Here is a 20875-nt window from a genome sequence, read left to right as displayed (position 1 = left end):
AAAAAAAAAAAAAAAAAAGAACACCTAAATATGCAACTATCATAGGACCTAGCATTTATACCCCCAGGCATTTATCCCAGAGAAATAGTCTCATGTTCACACAAAGACCTATACACAAATGTTTATGGCAACTTAATTTGTATGGCCAAACATTGGGAGTAACATAGATATCCTTCAAAGGTTCTATAGTTCAACTGTGATACATCCATACCATGGAATACAGCCAAGCAATAAAAAGCACAAACTGCTGATACACGCAACAACCTGAGCAAATCTCCAGATAAGCATGGCGTTACATATTACATGGTCTCATTTACTAGTATATCACCTTCTTAAAATGACAAATATAGAAATGGACAATAGATTAGTGGTTGCCTGGGGTCCAAGGGTGTGGGGCCAGGAGAAAATGGGTGATAGCCATGAAAGGGCAGCATGAGAGACCTTCCTGGTAAAGGTACTGTCTTGTATCTTGAGTGTATCTACTTTGGTATTCTACTACCATTTTGTAAAATGTTACACTGGGGCAAACTACATTAAAAGTAAAAATATTCACCTGGCCAGTGTGCTCAGTGGTTGAGTGTTGACCTATGAATCAAGAGGTCACAAGTTTGATTTCCGGTCGGGACACATGCCAGGGTTACAGGCTCAATCCCCAGTAGGGGGGCATGCAGGAGGCAGCCAATTGATGTTTCTATCTCTCTATCCCTCTCCCTTCCTTTCTCCAAAAAAAAAATTCAATAAAAACTTTTTTTTAAAAGAGTAAAAATATTCTTCCTGTACTACTTACTGATACATGGGAATCTACAATTATGTCCAAGTGAAAAGTTAAAAAATACATTCAAACCTTCAAATAATTTTTGCCATTAAATGTTGAAAATTATTTTTTAATATATGTTTTTATTGGTTTCAGAGAGGAAGGATGAGGGAGAGAAACAGAAACATCAATGAGGAGAGAGAATCATTGATTGCTGCCTCCTGCATGCCTGCTACTGGGGATTGAGCCTGCAACCCAAGCATGTGCCCTTAACCAGAATTGAACCTGGGACCCTTCAGTCCACAGGCAGATGCTCTAGCCACTGAGACAACCCAGCTAGGGCTAAATGTTGAAAATTTTTAAACAGCCATAATACATGTTTTCCCGGACAGAGTGATAGCAAGGTTTTGTAATGTTCTTTAACTGTATACTGAACATAATAAAAAGGGCTACCATTATGGGCATTTTCAATTGAGTTGGTAATACAGTTTAGCAAGAAGTTTTTTGCACATTTTGTAACAATTCAGCAGTAGGTACCTCAGATTTTACGTTGTTCTTTTATGACTAAAACACTGACTATCATACCAAATTCTCTACATAAAAAAAGGAGAAATCTGGAGCTTGTTTGTCTGTTTGAATGGTAGCCAAAGCTAAAGAAAAATGCTATATTGTGAATAGCAGAGACTAACTTTACTTTAGAAATTAATTTCAAGCCTGTTTGAAAACAATTGTAATTCTAATTAGAATTAAAATTCAAACCATTTTGGATGATAAATATTTAAAAGCATTTGGCCTGGAAACTAAACTGGAACAGAGCAGAGAAACTAATATTATCAAATCCACTGTGATGAAGGGAAATGTCTGCCTTGCCGAGAGGGTTTTGGTCCACACTGCTGATCTCTGGAACACACCCTCATTCTGTACCCACCACTGCAGTCATATAAAGCTGATACTTCTCCCTGAAGAATGCGATTCTTATTCCATGTACCATTTTTCTCAAGAGACATCTTTAAAAGCTTTACTAAAAAGAAAAACACTTTGCCCTAACTGGTTTGGCTCAGTGGATAGAGCATCAGCCTGCAGACTCAAGGGTCCCAGGTTTGATTCCGGTCAAGGGCATGTACCTTGGTTGCAGGCATATCCCCAGTAAGGGGTGTGCAGGAGGCAGCTGATCAATGTTTCTCTCTCATGGATGTTTCTAACTCTCTATCCCTCTCCCTTCCTCTCTGTAAAAAGCAATAAAATATATTTTTAAAAAAAGAAAAGAAAAACTCTTTGAGGACCCAATCCCTGAGGCATGAACATGTGTAAACAAACCTAATCCTCTTTCCTTGATCCAGACTTAGATGAATGCAAGAGGAAGTCCCAATTCAAACCCAGTGCCTTTCTTCGCAGTGTAACCTGCCCGTACTTTGTGTTTGAGATCAACTTCCTCGCACTGCCGTTTCTGGGAAGAAACCACCCTGGTTCCCAAGGTACACTCTTAGCCTGTGCAGGAGGCACCAAGCAAGTAGAGAGCATCAGACAGCAGGAAAGTGAATTCTAGAAAGCATCAGTCATGCTTGAGGGGAAAATTAGAACTTAACTGGGCTTCCTTGTATCTTATGGCTTAGTAGTGACATTAGTTTACTGGGGGTGCTGCAACAAAGTACCACACGCTGAGTGGCTGGAACAACAAAAATGTATTGTCTTGCAGTTCCAGAAGCCGGAAATCTGAGCTCCTAGTGTCATCAGGGTTGGTTTCTTTTGAGGGTCAAGAGGAAAATCAGTCCCCGGCCTCTCCCGTAACTACTGGCGGTTTGCTGACAATCTTCATCATAACTCTGCTTTCATCTTCACATGCAGTCACACTGTGTGCATGTCCAAAGTACCCCTTTCTGTGAGGACACAGCCTTTTGGATTAGGGCCCACGCTAATGATCTCATTTTAATGTTATTACCTCCGTAAAGACCCCCTTCTGAAACACTGGGAGTTAAGACCTCAACATACAAATTTTGGGGAAATAAAATTCAACACATCAAACAGTAATGTTTGGTGTTAAATGACTTTAAAAGGGAAAAGGCTGCCCAGATCTTTACAGTGACTCTCCTTCCCAACCGCCTCATTGGAATGACGCCCCTTTCAAAGCTCTGGTGGGCTGTGCTGTCCCTTAACGTCATCATCTCTCACCAGCTTTGCTCATGTTGAGCTTCTTGTCATTTCTTTCCTTAGTGTGTCCCATTCCTAACTCTCTTTGCCCTGAAATTCAGTTTCTTCCTCAGCAATGCCTTTGGTGTCATCGCCAGCCTTCACACAATAATCAAAGTTGCTTTCACCTGCCTTCAGTCACCAAATAAAAATAAGTTGCATCTATGCACCAATGAACCTAATAGCAATCCTCCTTCACTAGGGAGCTCTCAGGTGTACAGAGGGTCACCTGACCCCAGGGCATCCCCACACTTTCCACCCACATATAAAACTATGTTGGGTATCTACACTAATAAAAGGTAATATGCTAATTAGACCAGGTCGACCTGACATCTTCCAGACATCCAACTTCTGGACAGTTAGGGGGTGACCAAGCTGGCAGAGGGGCAGTTAGGGGGCAACTAGGCCAGCAGCAGTTAGGGGGTGCCCAGGCCAGCAGGGGGGCAGTTAGGGGACAACCAGGACATCAGGGAGGCATATAGGAGGCAACCAGGCTGGCAAGGAGAGGCAGTTAGAGGCAATCAGGCAGGCAGGCAAGCAGTTAGGAGCCAGGGGTCACGGATTGCGAGAGGGATGTCTGACTGCTGGCGATCGGACATCCTCTAAGGGGTCTCAGATTGGAGAGGGTGCAGGCCGCAGGCCAGGCTGAGGGATTCTCCCCACCTGTGCACCAATTTCATGAACTGGGCCTCTAGTATAAGATAGAATCCCATTTTATAGTAAAAGATTATTGGAGAAAATTTCAAGAACTTTTTAGCTTGCCCATACCAAAAGTGACTATGAAGTGGTTGTATGTGGGGAAAGTATATTATTTTAATGTGTAACAATGTTATTGTTTTTATCCCAGAATCCAGTAGAAAATCCTAAATTTTGATATGCCGAAAAAATATAAAATCATGAGCTGAAAAATATTTTAGTACCAGTAAGTAATGTAATGCAGTATTGGGATGAGAAGGAAATAACGTGTGCTGCTAACTACCTTCTGGTGTTAAGCTGATCCATCAGAGGTGCCCTTTGGATGCAAGATAAAATTCCGATACATAGGATATGAGGGAGGCCCAAGAATCCCGGTACCCAAGGGTGTTTACATTAACCAGTTCAGTACCGTTCATTGTAGACAAAACCACAGCAGCAGAAGTGGTTGGATCCCTCTCTTTTCCATGCTGCTGCTTCACCATGTGGTACAAGGCAAATTGCAATGTGTCCTCTTTCCACTGAACACATTTCTGCAGAGTGAATCTAGGCCAAAGTAAACATCATAAAATTAGTACTTTAAAGTTGGGATGGATTTTAGAAGTTGCTTCAGCTCACACATGACTCATGAATACTCCATGCCCTCCAAAATTGATTTCCAATCATGATTCATTTCCAATCTCTGGTGATGGGGACTGCCATACTTCACCCTGACATCCCTTCCATGTTTATACAGCTATGGAAAGCAGTTATACCTAATGTTGATATATCCGCTTGTTTACTCATTTGCTCATCATTCAGTTCTCAAAGTTTTATTGAGTACCACCTATTATGAAACCTCCAGGCACTACAAAAGGTACTATCATAATCTCTGTAGAAGGTTTAGCCATTTATGAAGAGCTTTGCACAAACATCAAGCCATTAAATTCTCACAAAAACCCAGTAAACTAGACTACGTTTATTATTAACTTTTATTTATAATAGATATGAGAAAATTAAAGTTCAGAAGTGAAGTCATGTGACTAGTCAAAGAACTGTGAGTCAAGTGCATCCTCTACATCTAGGTAGCACTCTCTTTCCAGTGTGTGTGCTGACACAAGACAGATCCATCACCTCTTCCACATAACAACTTTGATATAACTCAGGACACCACAGATACTTGCTATGTTCTCTTTTCCATATTAAACACCTCCAGATCCTTCAACTTCCTTCATACAATCTGGAGTCCAGACCTTGGACACATCCAGAACTCAGCATGATAACCCAGTTGTGATATTACCTGAGCAGAGAAGATGAAAACCACTGCCTCCTTTGAGACAGATACATTTTAAACACTAGTCTATACTCAGAACAGCTCTGGGGGAGGTAACCAGGTAATCCTGTTGATTTATATTGAACTTGTGGCTAATATGTACTGTCAGAAACTTACTTCTCTCCCCTCCTTTGACCCCCTCCTAATTCTGCCTTTTATAGAGTGAAACTTAGAGGCCTAATCACAAGACTAATGTATGTCAAACACCTACACTTAGCACAGTTATGGAGGCAGCATCCCTCCCAGAAGAGAGGCCAAAAACACAGTAACTATTAGATGACATTGTTCAGCTTTTTATTTTACTTCACGTTTCTATGCATCCATGTATTTATGCTTTTCCCATTTACAGGGTTTATACTTCCAGATTCTAGTATTAGTACTCCTACTACATAATAGCAATTCAGGCCTATGCAAACATGTCATGTAAATTGTTTTCATTTAATCTGACCAGGACCTTTGATTCAATGGATAGATGAGGAAACTTAGGTTCCAAGAAGTTCAATTAAGTTTGCCCTAAGTCACATGCCAAGAACGTGCTGGAGCTGGGATTTCCACCCAGATTTATCTGTCTTCACAGTAGGTCATGTCTCTGTCATGAGCATCTTTTTGCTCTGAATAACTGAAAGCATCCTTTTGTTTGTTTTCTTAGTACTTTTGACTTTTACAATGCTTCTCACTCTCACATGGTTTTTTCTTTTCTTTTCAATTTGGAGTTTTACATCATTTTGGCTTTTAGCCTAGGGCTAAGCTATTATATAAGCCCATTTTTTTTTAACACATTCCTGATTATGTGGCTTTTTTCCATACTGTGTATTTGTCACTAATTAAACTCATTCTTTTTCCTAAAACTACTCATTGAGTTGTATTCCTTACCTCATTAAGATATGATCATGATCTCAAATTAGAAATTTCACAGTCATTCCTAATTCTGCCTGCCTTCTTATCCTAACCAATAATTTTTCATTAAATCTATAGTTCTTACTTTCTAAATGTCTCTTAAATCCTTGAATCAGGCCTTTGTTGTGTTTTTCATATCCTATTGCACTGGCCTCCTAATTGATCCACCTGCTTCTAGTTTCCCTTACTGCATTTCACTCCACACAATGACACCAGATTTATCTTTCTAACCACAGAGCTAAATATGTTCAACATTTTACAAGCTGACCCCAGTCTATATTTCCTACTGTACGTGTCTCTACTCCCAGTCCCCTCATGCCTCTATCTATGCTATAAGCAACTCATCCCTATCAAATGGCCCAGGTTTACTCACAATCTTGCTTGGGTGGATGGCTTTTCCTCTGTCTGGAATGTGTTTCTTTTTTCTTTCTTTTATATATATACTAGGGGCCCGGTGCACGAAATTTGTGCACTGGGTGTGTGTGTAGGGGGCGGGGGGGGAGGAGAGTGTCCCTCAGCCCAGCCTGCCCCCTCTCACATACTGGGAGCCCTCAGGCGTTGACCCCCATCACCCTCCGATCGCCTGATCGGCCCCTTGCCCAGGCCTGACGCCTCCGCCAGAGGTGTCAGGCTTGGACAGGGGACCCCCATCTCCCCCCGATCACTGGCTCTGGCCCCCGCCCAGGCCTGAGGCCTCTGGCCCAGGAATCATGCCTGGGCAGGGGACCCCCATCTCCCTCTGATCGCTTGCTCCACCCCCTGCCCAAGCCTGACGCCTCTGACCAAGGCAGGCTTCAGGCCTGGGCAAGGGGACCATCATATCCCCCCAATCCCCGGCTCCGCCCCCCACCCAGGCCTGATGCCTCAGCCAGAGGAGTTGACCCTCATCACCCTCCGATCACCAATCACCGGATCGGCCCCTTGACCAGGCCTGAGGCCTCCGGCAGAGGTGTCAGGCCTGGGCAGGGGACCCCCAGCTCCCCACGGTTGCAGGCTCGGCCCCTGCCCAGGCCTAACGACTCTGGCCTAGGCGTCCGGCCTGGGCAGCGGGGACCTGCAGTGGCAGCGGGGGGCACCGCGATTGTGGACTTCCCTTTAGGCCCAGGCAAGGGACCCCTAGCGCCTGGGACTGCCAGCTTCCACCGTGCCCAGCTCCCATCGCTGGCTCCACCCCTACTTCCTGCTATCACTGGCCAGGGCAGCAAAGGCGCCTGATTCTCCGATCATGGCTGGGGGGCAGAGCAAAGGTGGCCCCAGGGCCGCCTTTGCCCTGCCCCCCAGCTCTTAGCTCCCCCCTGGGTTTCCGATCACTGTCAGTGGCAGGGGGCTTCTTCCTGCTTTCCCTTTCGCCTCCCTGCATTGTGCCTACATATGCAAATTAGCCGCCATCTTGTTGGCAGTTAACTGCCAATCTTAGTTGGCAGTTAACTGCCAATCTTAGTTGGCAGTTAATTTGCATATAACCCTGATTAGCCAATAAAAAAGGTATCGCCGTACGCCAATTACCATTTTTCTCTTTTATTAGTGTAGATATTTATTGATTCCAGAGAAGAAGGGAAAAGGTGGGAGAGAGAGTAACATCAGTGATGAGAGAGAATCATTGATCAGCTGCTTCCTGCATGCCCCCTACTGGAGATTGAGCCCAAAACCCAGGCATGTGCCCCGACCGGGAGTTGAACCCTGACCTCCTGGTTCATAGGTCAATGCTCAACCACTGAGCCACACCTACTGGGCTGAAATGGGTTTCCTGTCCTAGCAAAGACCTGGTTCCTGTAACCTCCACATTCCTGCAAATAACATTCCCTGTTCTGACATTTTTGCTAACAGAGCTTTTTTTGTACATTGTTCATATATAAACAGTTATGCATTATTGTAATAGTAATAATTAACTGCCTCTCCTACATGAATATGAGTTCTTCATAGACAAACATCTTGACATATTTGCTTATTGCCCTAGTATAATATAGTAGGTAATAAAAATTTGCATGAAAGTATGAATGTACTTTCTTTAAAATCTGGGCTGGCTAGAAATTTTTCTATAATATTGGTCAACCTGCACATTTCTTCCTAATTGATATTCTTTTGTAGTGTTAGAATTTTGAGATCTCCTATATTCTCAGGCTGTCTTCTGTTTTAGAGTTTCATAATCATCTTTCTTCTGACAGACTTTTGTGTATAAGAATGGAAAGGTCCTGCGAAACTAGTGGCTATCCCTTACCTTTTTTATGTGAACATAACTGATAGCCGTAAGAGAGCTGAGAATCTACTTTCCTGAGACCTTTAGTTCCCCTCAATCATCTGACAGCCCAAAATTCTCTGCAAGCTCACTTGGTCAGCTGCCCATATCTCTGTAATGCCAAGTCTGCCTTTCCAAGGAAGTGGTATCTGCCCATTTTGCAAATGGGAAAATCAGACCCAGAATGACCAAGTAGATGATCTGACATAGTTAAGCAAGTAAATTCTGTACCAAAAAGAAAGTCTAATGAGGCCTCTGCTCCAAAACCTGGCTCATTTCCTTCTTTACATGCTTACATATTTCTTTGTGTTTTATTTCCCTAAGGGCTTTATAGAAATTTCTATCATTTGCAATCTGTTCATCTTAGTTATATGAATCTATTTTCTCTTCAACCAGCATTTTTCTTTCCTTGACTTTAAAAAAAAAAAAAAGAAAATAAAGAACCAGCTTTAGTAAAAACATGCTGCAGCTCTCCTACACTTCAGTAAGTATAGAAGCTAAAATGGGCTTACTTTACTGCTTACTGGGTCATTCATCTAATGGTGTACTCTAAGAGAATAATCTCTGATCTGAAAAATGTGAGGGCTCATCTTAAGACTGGACTAACTGATCTATGAATATAAGTCATGGCATTTTTTGGCTTGGTGTGTCCTTGGAAATTTCCAGGCTAACCCATTCCTCACCAACCTGAAGCTCAGAAAGACCAAATCACTTCTGTGAGGTCAACAGATCAGGGTTATAAGATAGACCAAGAGCAGAACTCAACAACTCCTATTCCTTATTCAGTGCCTTTTCTCCCTCTGGCTACGTTTAAGTGTGGAGACCACCCCTTGTTATTACCTTGCCTTGAGAGTCTCAAAGCTAAACAGTACTAACAGAATCATGTCATATGAAAGTAGTGATTATTTAACTTGTAAGAGAAAAGAAAGCCTTCTGATATGCTCCATACCAGGCATCACTTTGAGTATGGGAAAACACATTGGTTTCAGCTCTATTATCAGAAAAGAGCATTAATGAGGGTCTGCTATATCCTAGGTGCTGGAAACAGTGGACAATATGGACCTATTTCTTGCCTTGTGGAGATTAAAGACCAGATGGGAAGACATTAAATAAATCATTATAAACAATTAAGTAAAAAATTACAATATGCAAAGAAATGAATGGGTTGCTATGGGAATATGTTACTGAGAGACCCAATCTGGTCTGGGCTATCCAGAAAGACTTCCCTGAGACACTGATATTGAATTTTAAATTCAAAGGATGTGTAAGGGTTCAGATAGGAGTGTTCCATCAGAGAGCAGAGCATTAGGAGGATCAAGGGCGCAGAGAACACTGCACAGCTGTGCTCAAATAACTGAAAAATGAGCCATGGCTGAGGCACAGGGAGTGACATAAATGATCCTGATCACGCAGAGCAGTGTAAGCCATGTTTAGGGTGTGGGAGTCTACTTAAGTATTTTAAGCAAAAGAATAATGTGATTGGGATTACATTTTCCAAAGATCAGTCCAGTACCAATAGAATGGGTTGAAATGTCAGCAGGTAGACAACCAGATAGGAGGTGAACACAGACAACCAGGGGAGACACTGCATATAGTTTGCACCAGGGGTCCTCAAACTTTTTAAACAGGGGGTCAGTTCACTGTCCCTCAGACCGTTGGAGGGCCGGACTATAGTTTAAAAAAAAAACTATGAACAAATTCCTATGCACACTGCACATATCTTATTTTGAAGTAAAAAAGCAAAACGGGAACAAATACAATATTTGTATTTGCATGTGGCCCGCTGGCCATAGTTTGAGGACCCCTGGTTTGCACCCTAGACCTTTCAGCTTAATTAGGCAATACTCTATTCCAAAGACACATCTGTGTTTCTTTTTTGTCTGTAATGTTCATAATGAAAAGCAACATAGTCAACACTATTCTTTTTATTGATTGATTGATTGATTGATTGATTTTGTTAATTTGATAGAGGAAGGGAAAGGGAGAGAGAGATAGAAACATCAATGATGTGAGAAAATCATTGATCGGCTGCCTCCTGCATGCCCCCCTGGAGACTGAACATGCAACCCGGGCATATGCCCTGACTGGAAATCAAACTGTTACCTTCTGGTTCATAGATCAAAGCTCAACCCCTGAGCCATGTCCACCAGGCAACAGTGTTGTTAATAAACACAACTGAAAAAATAAATAAATAAATAAATAAATAATAAAAGACAGCAGTTACCTAATGGGTAGTATAAAACAATTATCTTTCTGTATCATTGAAGAAAGCTTTTTGTTGCATTAGGATTATAGTTTTAAGTTGTATTTGAGCTAATTACAAACATTCTAATTGTAAAGAGCTTTGATTTAAATGATAAATTATCAGTGCATCAACTCAGCTACTGAAGTAACAATAAAGTGCCATCTATTATGTTTGTTTTGATTGTGTTCTATGTTAATTTTTTACTCATGGTTTTGGTATACGTTGGTTGATATAAATGTATGGAATACATAAAATAATGCCTTGACTTCATGACAAGATCCAAAAATATTTTGTCAAATTATCTTGATGATTGCTGCAATCATCAGACATCATAAACAACAATGTGCCTTTGGAGAAATATAGCTGAAGTAATTTTAAATTTTCAAAACAAATTGTTTTTATATAAATACGTTATCTTCTTTTCTTTTTTTTTAAATCAAGGGACAACTTACATCACCTGGGTGACATAAAACCTAAAAATAACAGATAAATTAGTGCTGCCATCTATCATTCTCTTTTGGCAATCTGAACTCTCTTTGATATCACAATGAAGGATAAATCAAGTGATTTAAAAGTAGAACTCAAAATTGAAAAATTGAAGTTGTAAGTGCTTTTTATCTTAAGTAGGTGATATTGTTCATGCACCTTGAGCTAACTTGATGACAATGAGGTTTTCAGCAAATGGCTTTAGGCTAATAAAATAAATGGGTTCTGACAATCAGGGTTAAGTATGAATTGTTGTATCTACAGACTTCTGGGGGCCCAACTCCGAATATCCTATATAATAAAAGGCTAATATGCAAATCGACCAAATAGTGGAACAACCAGTTGCTATGACACGCACTGACCACCAGAAGGGCAGACACTCAACACAGGAGCTGCCCCCTGGTGGTCAGTGTACTTCCACAGGGGGAGTGCCACTCAGCCAGAAGCCAGCCTCAGGGCTGATGAGCACAATGGCAGTGGCTGGAGCCTCTCCCACCTCCACTGCAGGCAGGCAATAAGGAGTAAAGGGTCCTGAACTGCAAGAGCCTGGACTGTGAGAGGGATGTCTGACTGCCAGCTTAGGCCCGATCCTTCTGGATGTCCCCCAAGGGGTTCCGGACTGTGAGAGGGCACAGGCCAGGCTGAGAGACCCATGCCCCACCCCAACTGCACAAATTTCATGCACCAGGCCTCTTGTATGTAAATGGTTTTATTCTATAGTTCTTTCTGACAAATCACATAATACATTTAACCATCACTGAATAATTAGAAATTTTCTTTGAAGAAAGATGAATACTTTATTTATTTTTTTAATACTTTATTTTTAAGAATTATTTATTTGTATTCATTATTTTATCTTATTCCCTGGAGTGTGGCATTTTTTTAAGAAAATGTATTTTTTCAAAATTTCCTTTTTATTTAAAGGAAATGGTTCTTCCTAAGACAATGTGGAATACTCATTTTTCTCCCAAGTTAGCCAGGGGCACACAAATGCAAGAATCTCTAATTTGAGATTAGTAGATTTGTTTCTTTCAATCTTTTTGATTATAGATTAATTTTTCACCATTCACGTCTATTTGAAATCCCTGGTTTTATTGACCATTAAAGACAGCCAGTGATTCTCATACCCAGGGGGGAAGACTGAGTGGTAAAGCAAATGCCCTCATGCCTGCTTCACATTCCTAACACAGGGGAACCCGAAATAGAGCCAGAAGGAGCCTTTTCTGTTAATTGTTTCTGTCTCTACCAGTTCTGTCCCAACATGGACCTATATGTGTCGTTCAATTTTAAATACATCACCATTTTCCTACATATACAAAACCTAGGCAAACAACAACAAATCTTGTATCTATTTCTCCTAGGTTGGACGAGTTGAAGACTTTCTGTACCAATTAGAGGATAATTTCTTAAAAACTAAGAAACTGAGAAATGCTCGAAGGCAGAAAACAAAAATGAAGAGGCTTCAGACGGTGCAGCAAAGCTAGTCACTGAGGAGCAGGCACTACTACAAGATGTCCCGGAGGAAGGGATGATGGCATCCCACCACCTGACAGTGACAGCTCATAATCGAGGCCTGTGGCCAAGGGAATGAGGTGGCGCTTCCCTTGGCTCATCTTTAGCAAAGACCGTCTATACTTCATTAATCTCAACTGGCAGCAATAAACGTTCTCAACAAATTTGACTTGATTCTTGTTTAACTTCATCTTATTTAGTTAAGTACTTTATAAAATCACCATTGCTGCCTCTTTCACTTGCCTTGTTCTTTCAAAATTGACTAAGGGCCCGGCCAGGGTGGCTCAGTGGTTGAGCATCTACCTATGATCCAGGAGGTCACAGTTCAATTCCCAGTCAGGGCACATGCCTGGGTAGGGGGTGTGCAGGAGGGAACCAATCAATGATTCTCTCTCATCATTGATATTTCTATCTCTCTCTCCCTCTCCCTTCCCCTCTAAAATCAATAAAAATATATTTTTTAAATTGACTAAGGTATACCAGGACTACCTAAGTATGCTTACAGTGTATGTGCACAGTCATGTGCAGTTATTAAGAGTCATTCACACACCATATACAGATGTGGGCAGAGAATATAAGTGCAATTTTTTTAAATTATAAAACTGATAATAGACTTTCTTGATCCTTATAGAGATAGTCATATGTAGTATGGCTGAAGCTATCTGTTAACTTATCTCACTAAAAGCTTGGTTCTGTTCTCTGTATCCTTTATATTTCCTCCCCTTAAATGACTCAGCACAATGCATATATTTGACAAGGTAGTGAGCCAATAACCATCACTCAAGACCTCAGCTGACATCAAAAAGGGGTTTGAAGAGAGTGAGAAGGAGGAAGTCAGATACAGAGGAAAATAAACAAGAAAACATAATTTTTAAAAGTAGTGGGGAAAAATGAACAGAATCTCAAAGTACGTTGGTAATAACATGAAAAGTAAAATAATAAAATAGTGCTGAATGATTCTTTATACAATGAGATTGTAAAAGAATCAATAATTTAGTCTTAATATATTTTAGGTTTGTATAATCATAATTATGCAAGATATAAATATTTTAAAATCTTGAAATAAAATAGGACCTTGGTTCCCCTTGGGACAATTTGTTTAATCTTACCTTTATCAAATAGTCTCCTCTTTTCTATGCAGCTCCTCCCACAGAACACCATCATTGCCACCAGCTTCCCTCAGGTTAGTTATTAATACCCTTGTACTCAGTTAAAGGCGGTAGAATTTTTAAAAGCTTCTTTTTATTTCTAAACTCACATCTCAGTTCTTTTCTCTTGCATACTGGAAAATAATTTCTTTGTATGGAAACTTGAACTAGCCAAATGTGGGAGTCTAGTGAATGGCTAAGCCTCTTATCTGACCACTGATGCTGTTATCACTTCTGATCATTGCCCAGGAATTTCCCATTATTTAAAAAAAAATCCTCATAATGTCTCTAGGAAATGAAGCTTGTCAGATCTGAATTGTAACTTTAGTATTAAAATTTTATTTTCCAAAAGGATTTTTATGTTCTGTAAGTAACAGGTGATTTTTTTTAATTGGATTGGAATCTTAGCACTGCCTGTTTATTTACTCTGCTATTTTCTGAAAGGTCTGTTAATATTCAATAGCTGTTCAATTGATTTAACTTTGTTTTTTGAAAATTTGGAATCTTTCATTCCACAGTACCTCAACACTATATATGAAAATGATGTAATTACAATTTTTAGATTATGGCTTCACTCTTTGATTATTTCCCCCAAATCCAATACTAAATATCCATTGTTGCCCAGCCAGTGTTGCTCAGTGGTTGAGTGTCGACCCATGAACCAAGAGGTCACCGGATCTATTCCCTGTCAGGGCACATGCCAGGTTGTGGGGTCAATCCCCAGTAGGGGGTGTGCAAGAGGTGTTGTTGTTTCTCTCATCGATGTTTCTATCTCTCTATCCTGCTCCGTTCTTCTCTCTCTAAAAATCAATAAAAACATATTTTAAATATCCATTGGTTATTTTGGCTGGCGCTTACATAGAGAAAGGAAGGCTATTCTAATTGGTCTTGGGAAGAATGATATAAAATGGGAATCCAAAACCTTCAAAAGAAACTTTTTCAGAAAAAAAAAAACAGTTGATAAACATTTATAGCTCTTCAAAAAAATATCAAATCTTTAGAATTCTTAATAGGTGTAATAGGAATGTCCATAGAAATGAATTTTGCTTGTGATTTTTCACATTCATTTCAACCTCCTTAAGAAGCAATAATGCTGCAAAATTTACTGCACCTGGTCTCCCATCCCTTGTTTATTTATTTTTTTAATATTTTAATTGATTTCAGAGAAGAAGGGAGAGGGAGAGAGAAAGAAACATCAATGAGGAGAGGGAATCATTGATCGGCTGCCTCCTGCTCATCCCCTATTGGGACTCGAGCCTGCAACACGGGCATGTGCCCTTGGCCAGAATCAAACCTGGGACCCTTCAGTCCATAGGTTGACACTCTATCCACTGAACCAAACCAGCTAGGGCCCTTGTTTATTTTTAAACTAGAGACCCGGTGCACAAATTCATGCACTAGTCGGGTCCCTCTGCCTGGCCTGCAGGATCAGGCGGAAACCAGCTCTCCAACATCCCCTGAGGGGTCCTGGATTGCGAGAGGGCACAGGCCAGGCTGAGGGACCCCACCAGTGGATGATTGGGGCCGGGGAGAGATGTGGGAGGTTGGCCAGCCAGGGAAGGACCACAGGAGGGCTCCAGGGGGTGTCCAGCCCATCTCACTCAGTCCTGATCGGCTGGACCCCGCAGCAAGCTAACCTACCAGTTGGAGCATCTGCCCCCTGGTGGTCAGTACACATCATAGAGAGCGGTTGAGCGGCCTTAGCATATCATTGCTTTATTATTATGCTTTGATTGGTTGAATGGACAACCGGATGACTGGACACTTAGCATATTAGGCTTTTATTATATAAGACTAGGGGCCCGGTGCACGAAATTCGTGCACTGGGTGTGTGTGTGTGGGGGGGGGGAGTGTCCCTCAGCCCAGCCTGCCCCCTCTCACATACTGGGAGCCCTCAGGCGTTGACCCCCATCACCCTCCGAACGCCTGATAGGCCCGAACGCCTGATCGGCCTCCGCCAGAGGTGTCAGGCTTGAACAGGGGACCTCCATCTCCCCCCCGATCACTGGCTCTGGCCCCTGCCCAGGCCTGAGGCCTCTGGCCCAGGAATCATGCCTGGGCAGGGAACCCCCATCTCCCTCTGATCGCTTGCTCCACCCCCCGCCCAAGCCTGACGCCTCTGACCCAGGCTTCAGGCCTGGGCAAGGGGACCATCATATCCCCCCAATCCCCAGCTCCGCCCGCCGCCCAGGCCTGATGCCTCGGCCAGAGGAGTTGACCCTCATCACCCTCCGATCACCAATCACCGGATCGGCCCCTTGACCAGGCCTGAGGCCTCCGGCAGAGGTGTCAGGCCTGGGCAGGGGACCCCCAGCTCCCCACGGTTGCAGGCTCCGCCCCTGCCCAGGCCTAACGCCTCTGGCCTAGGCGTCCGGCCCAGGCAGCGGGGACCTGCAGTGGCAGCGGGGGGCGCCGCGATCGTGGACTTCGCTTTAGGCCCAGGCAAGGGACCCCTAGCTCCTGGGACTGCCAGCTTCGACCGTGCCCAGCTCCCATCGCTGGCTCCACCCCTACTTCCTGCTATCACTGGCCAGGGCAGCAAAGGCGCCTGATTCTCTGATCATGGCTGGGGGGCAGCGGGCTCTTAGCTCCCCCCTGGGTTTCAGATCACTGTCAGTGGCAGGGGGCTTCTTCCTGCTTTCCCTTTCGCCTCCCTGCATTGTGCCTACATATGCAAATTAGCCGCCATCTTGTTGGCAGTTAACTGTCAATCTTAGTTGGCAGTTAATTTGCAGGTAGCCCTGATTAGCCAATGAAAAAGGTATCGCCGTACGCCAATTACCATTTTTCTCTTTTATTAGTGTAGATTATCTGCAAAGAAGAGTTTATAAAGCAATATGGTATTAGAAAAAATCAATACTAGGGAAAGGAAAGTTTACAAAGTGCTTTCAGAACGGTTATTTTATATCAGCCTCATAAGAATTTCATCATGTATGCATTTTCTCCATTTGCAATTGTAGAAAGAAAGTGGAGAACTTGCTTGACTCCAAGACTTGTTCTGACCTCCTCTTGCTATTTGAAATGTGGTCCATGGACCAGCTACATCGGCATCACTTGGAAATTAGTGAGAAATGAAGAATTTTAAGCTCATCCCCAGATCTACTGAATCAGAATCTGTATTTTTAATGAGATCCTTGGGTGATTTATATTCATGTTAAAGTTTGAGAATTGCTTCTTTCCCATATTGGAAAATATTTTCCTGTCAGCTCAAAATTAACCTGACTTAGAGACTGATGATGTAGCCACTCGGTCCAAATGAATATCTCCAAATATCACTTATGCAAAGGTTTATGGACACAAAAAATTAAAAGTTCAGTAATAATAGGATGTCAGCTCTTTTTCTGCCATTGTCTTGAAGGTATGTGGGATTTTATTCTGTACTATTTAAAAAACATTAAGTGCAACCAAAGAAAGGAATATTGGCTGAAAAGGAGAAATGATATACACTTTATGATCAGACCACTTCTGTAATCTCTCTTTCTTTGTCTTCCACTACTTCCTATGTCCTTCCATTACTGGCTGACACATCTGGATGGGGCACAGAGCTCTGCTGATCTCAAATGCTAGGGAAACCTTGGCTTTCAAAATATCTAAACAGAGTCTTCCCAACTTATCTACATTAGGCTGATAAATTCTGTTTATAAAATGTGTATTGAGGGACTGCCAATATGTATTTCTTCTGTAAGAAATAGTTCAAGTTCAGAAGCCCCACCCCCCAAAGGAGGGATCCCAAAGGAGGCCACCCATGACCCCATAACTATCATGTGTTCTGATCCATGTCTGCCTAAATGCCTGGCATTTGATCATTCTCAATCATTCCTGATCATTCTTCAGGGCATGTTGTTGGTGTTTGCTGACATGTATAGAGGTTCAGAATATGTCACCCTAAAATACACCACATTTGACATATTGATTCATTTTTAATTAAAATTACTTGAGAAACAGTCTAGGCAAGGAGAACACTCTGACCTTCTTTCCTTCCTCTTAAAGCACGAAATAAATCTCCCATATGTAAGATACCCTCCCTTATAGGGGTGTCTCAGACACATACCTATAAGGGTAGAAGAAAAATTATTTACCTCCCCAACTCTTCAAATCTATGGAAAAGTGGCAAGAATACTACAATATAACACATATGCCCTTCACATAGATTTCCCTATTATTAGCATCTTGCCTCATTGCTTTCTCTTCTCTTCTCTTCTCTTCTCTTCTCTTCTCTTCTCTTCTCTTCTCTTCTCTTCTCTTCTCTTCTCTTCCCTTCCCTTCCCTTCCCTTCCCTTCCCTTCCCTTCCCTTCCCTTCCCTTCTCTTCTCTCTCTCTCTCTCTCTCTCTCTCTCTCTCTCTCTCTCTCTCATCAAATCCTTTATAACACACTCCATAGAAAAAAATTGTTTATTTTAATGAAATTATCATGAGTACTATGCTAATCCCCAATGTGCAGGTCTAAATATGTTCTCTGCATCAAATTAGCCAACTGACCACAATAACTTAGAAACTGCTGGGAGAAGAAGCTCTAGCTGGCACACACCACACTGCCCCCCTCCTCCTCCTCATAGCTGGCCTTTCTGTGGCCTTGCTTTGACGGTCACAACAGCAGTCAGCAGGGGCAGGATCCTTGAAGAAGAAAAGGCAAATAGCAAAGGCAAGATACAGCCTCGGAGCTGCAGATTCATACTTTTGTATATTTGCAAAGGTGGCACATCCTTATTCTTTGAGATCAGATGATGCAATTTTTAAAAACTACTCAGAACTCAAATTGGTGAATAGAGTAAATGCTCACCTGAATAAATGCTATTCTGTGTCCAGGATCATGTGTATCTCTGAGGTAAGGACACACACAAAGGGAACGGCAGCAAAACAAATACAGCTTACCTAGGTGACTCCTCTGAAGAGAGCCACATGTACCTTGGCATTTACATGGCAGTCTGTTTGTGTTAAAAAAAAAAAAATCTGTCTTTCCAGGCACTTTTCTATGCATCTTATGGGACAGAAAATGAGATAAAAAAAATTTTAAGTCTAGAAAGCAATCTGTTAGTTATGAGCCCTAAAGGTGTTCATATATTTTGCCCAATAATTTTACTTTGGGGAAACTATGCTAAAGAAATAATCAAATATGTACTAAAAGATAAAATTAAAAGGTACTCAGCACAACGTTATTTTAAACAGAAACATAAAATGAACTCAACCAAAATTTCCCAACATAGGTAATAGACAAAATGATTTATGACAATCTAACAAATGCTTAACCTAATAACATAAAAATTTTATGATATTAAAAGAAAAAGATATAAAATTATATACAGCACAATTATAATGAGGTTATAAAATATATGTATATAAAAGACTAGAAGGGAATACAATAAGATATTAAAATGGGTTATCTTTAGTGGAGACAGTTATGGGTGATTTTATTATCTTTTTCTTAATATTATGCAATAAATATATGTTCCTTGATAATTAGGAAAAAAATCCTTTAAAATATTCTTATTTAGTATCACATTGTAGAGAAATACCAATTCATATGAGCTTTTCTTTGCCTGGTTTTATACACACACACACACACACACACACACACACACACACACACTAGTGGCCTGGCGCACGGATTCGTGCACATTGAAAGGAAATTAATTACAAGGTGGCCAGCAGAGTGGGACTGGGTGAGATGGTCTGGACATGCCCTGGGGCCAACCTCCCATGGTCCCTCCCCAGCCAGTCGCACCTGGGAGAGTTGCTGTCGCTGGGAAGCTCCTGCATTGAGCATCTGCCCCCTGGTGGTCAGTGCACATCATACCTACCAGCCGATCAGCTGGTCTGCCAGTCAGACAGTCACTTAGCCTTTTATATATAGAGACTAGAGGCCTGGTGCATGAAATTTGTGCAGGGAAGGGGGTCCCTCAGCCCGGCCCGCACCCTCTTGCAATCCGGGGCCTCTCAGGGGATGTCCAACTGCCAGTTTAAGCCTGATCTAAACTGGCAGTTGGACATCCCTCTCACAGTCTGGGACTGCTGGCTCCTAACCGCTCACCTGCCTGCCTGCCTGAATGCCCCTAACCACTCTGCCTGCCTACCTGATCACCCCTAACAGCCTCTGCCTCAGCCCCCACACTGGGGACCCAGGCTTCCCTCCTCCAGCTGGCCACAGACACCCAGGACCGTGGCGGCTTCTCTGCCTCGGGGGCAGTTTCCCCCAGGCCAGGCCACAGCTTTATCAGGAAGGACATTGGAGGTCCGGAAGACATCTGGTTGATCCGGTCTAATTAGCATATTACCCTTTTATTAGTATAGACTAGAGGCCCAGTGCACAAAAATTTGTGCACTCGGGAGAGGTAGGGGGTCCCTCAGCCCGGCCTGTGCCCTCTCACAGTCTGGGACCCCTCAGGGGATGACCACCTGCTGGCTTAGGCCCACTCCCCAGGGTATTGGGCCTAAGATGGCAATCAGACATCCCTCTGGCAGCCCGGCAGCCCTCGGGGGATGTTCACTTGCCAGCAGGGAGCAGGCCTAAACTTCAGTCGGACATCCTTAGCGCTGCTGAGGAGGCAGGAGAGGCTCCCACCACCACCGCTGTACTGGCAGCCATCAGCCTGACTTGTGGCTGAGCAGAGCTCCTCCCATATGAGAGCGCCCTGACCACCAAAGGGCAGCTTCTGCATTGAGCGTCTGCCCCCTGGTGGTCAGTGTGTGTCATAGTGATCAGTCATTCCCAGTCCTTCTGCTGTTAGGGTCAGTTTCCATATTACCCTTTTGCTATGTAGGATAGAGGCCTGGTGCACGGGTGGGAGCCGGCTGGTTTGCCCTGAAGGGTGTCCCGGATCAGGGTGGGGGTCCTGCTTGGGTGCCTGGCCAGCCTGGATGATGGGATGATGGCTGTTTGCAGCTGGTCACACCCCCTTCAGGGTGGGGGTGCTGCTTGGGTGCCTGGCCAGCTTGGATGATGGGATGATGGCTGTTTTCAGGCTGGCCACACCCCCCTCAGGGTGGAGGTCCCCACTGGGGTGCCTGGCCAGTCTGGGTGAGGGACTGAGGGCTGTTTTCAGGCTGGTGGGCGACTGAAGCTCCCAGCCTCTCCTTTTTTCTTTTTTTTTTTTATTCTGGGATTAATTTACCTTCTATAGCTGTCACTGGAGCTGAGAGCAGGCTCCAGCTCTGAGGCCGTTGCCGGCTGAAAGCAGGTACCTGGGTTTGTTTAGATTCTATAATTGAAACTCTGTTGCCATCAGTGGCCGCTCTAAGCTCTGAGGCCGCACTGGCTGAAAGCAGGTTTCTGGGGTTTGTTTAGGTTCTATAATTACAACATTGTTTCATCCAGAGCTCAGAGCTGAGCTGCGGCAGGCAGGGAACATTGACTTCCTCCATCACTGGAGTAAGCAAGCCTCATGTTCATGTTTACTTCAGCTGCCTG

The 20875-nt window shown here is 42.9% G+C and overlaps 1 protein-coding gene across 1 annotated transcript in view; it reads left to right on the top strand.

Annotated features, from left to right (window-relative positions):
• Positions 1-12294, top strand: part of SPATA16 (spermatogenesis associated 16) — a gene marked incomplete at both ends in the record, with an annotated part of 199056 nt that extends 186762 nt beyond the window's left edge. The window contains 1 exon segment of the mRNA XM_081085766.1: positions 12172-12294. Within this exon segment, the coding sequence (XP_080941892.1) occupies positions 12172-12294 (123 nt within the window).
• Positions 12295-20875: the final 8581 nt, after the last annotated feature.

The sequence above is a fragment of the Myotis nattereri genome (genome assembly GCF_964212035.1).
Source record: "Myotis nattereri genome assembly, chromosome: 3".
Taxonomy (NCBI): Eukaryota; Metazoa; Chordata; class Mammalia; order Chiroptera; family Vespertilionidae; genus Myotis; species Myotis nattereri.
The sequence above is the reverse complement of the archived record's forward strand: the minus strand, read 5'-3'. Positions and strand labels throughout refer to the sequence as shown.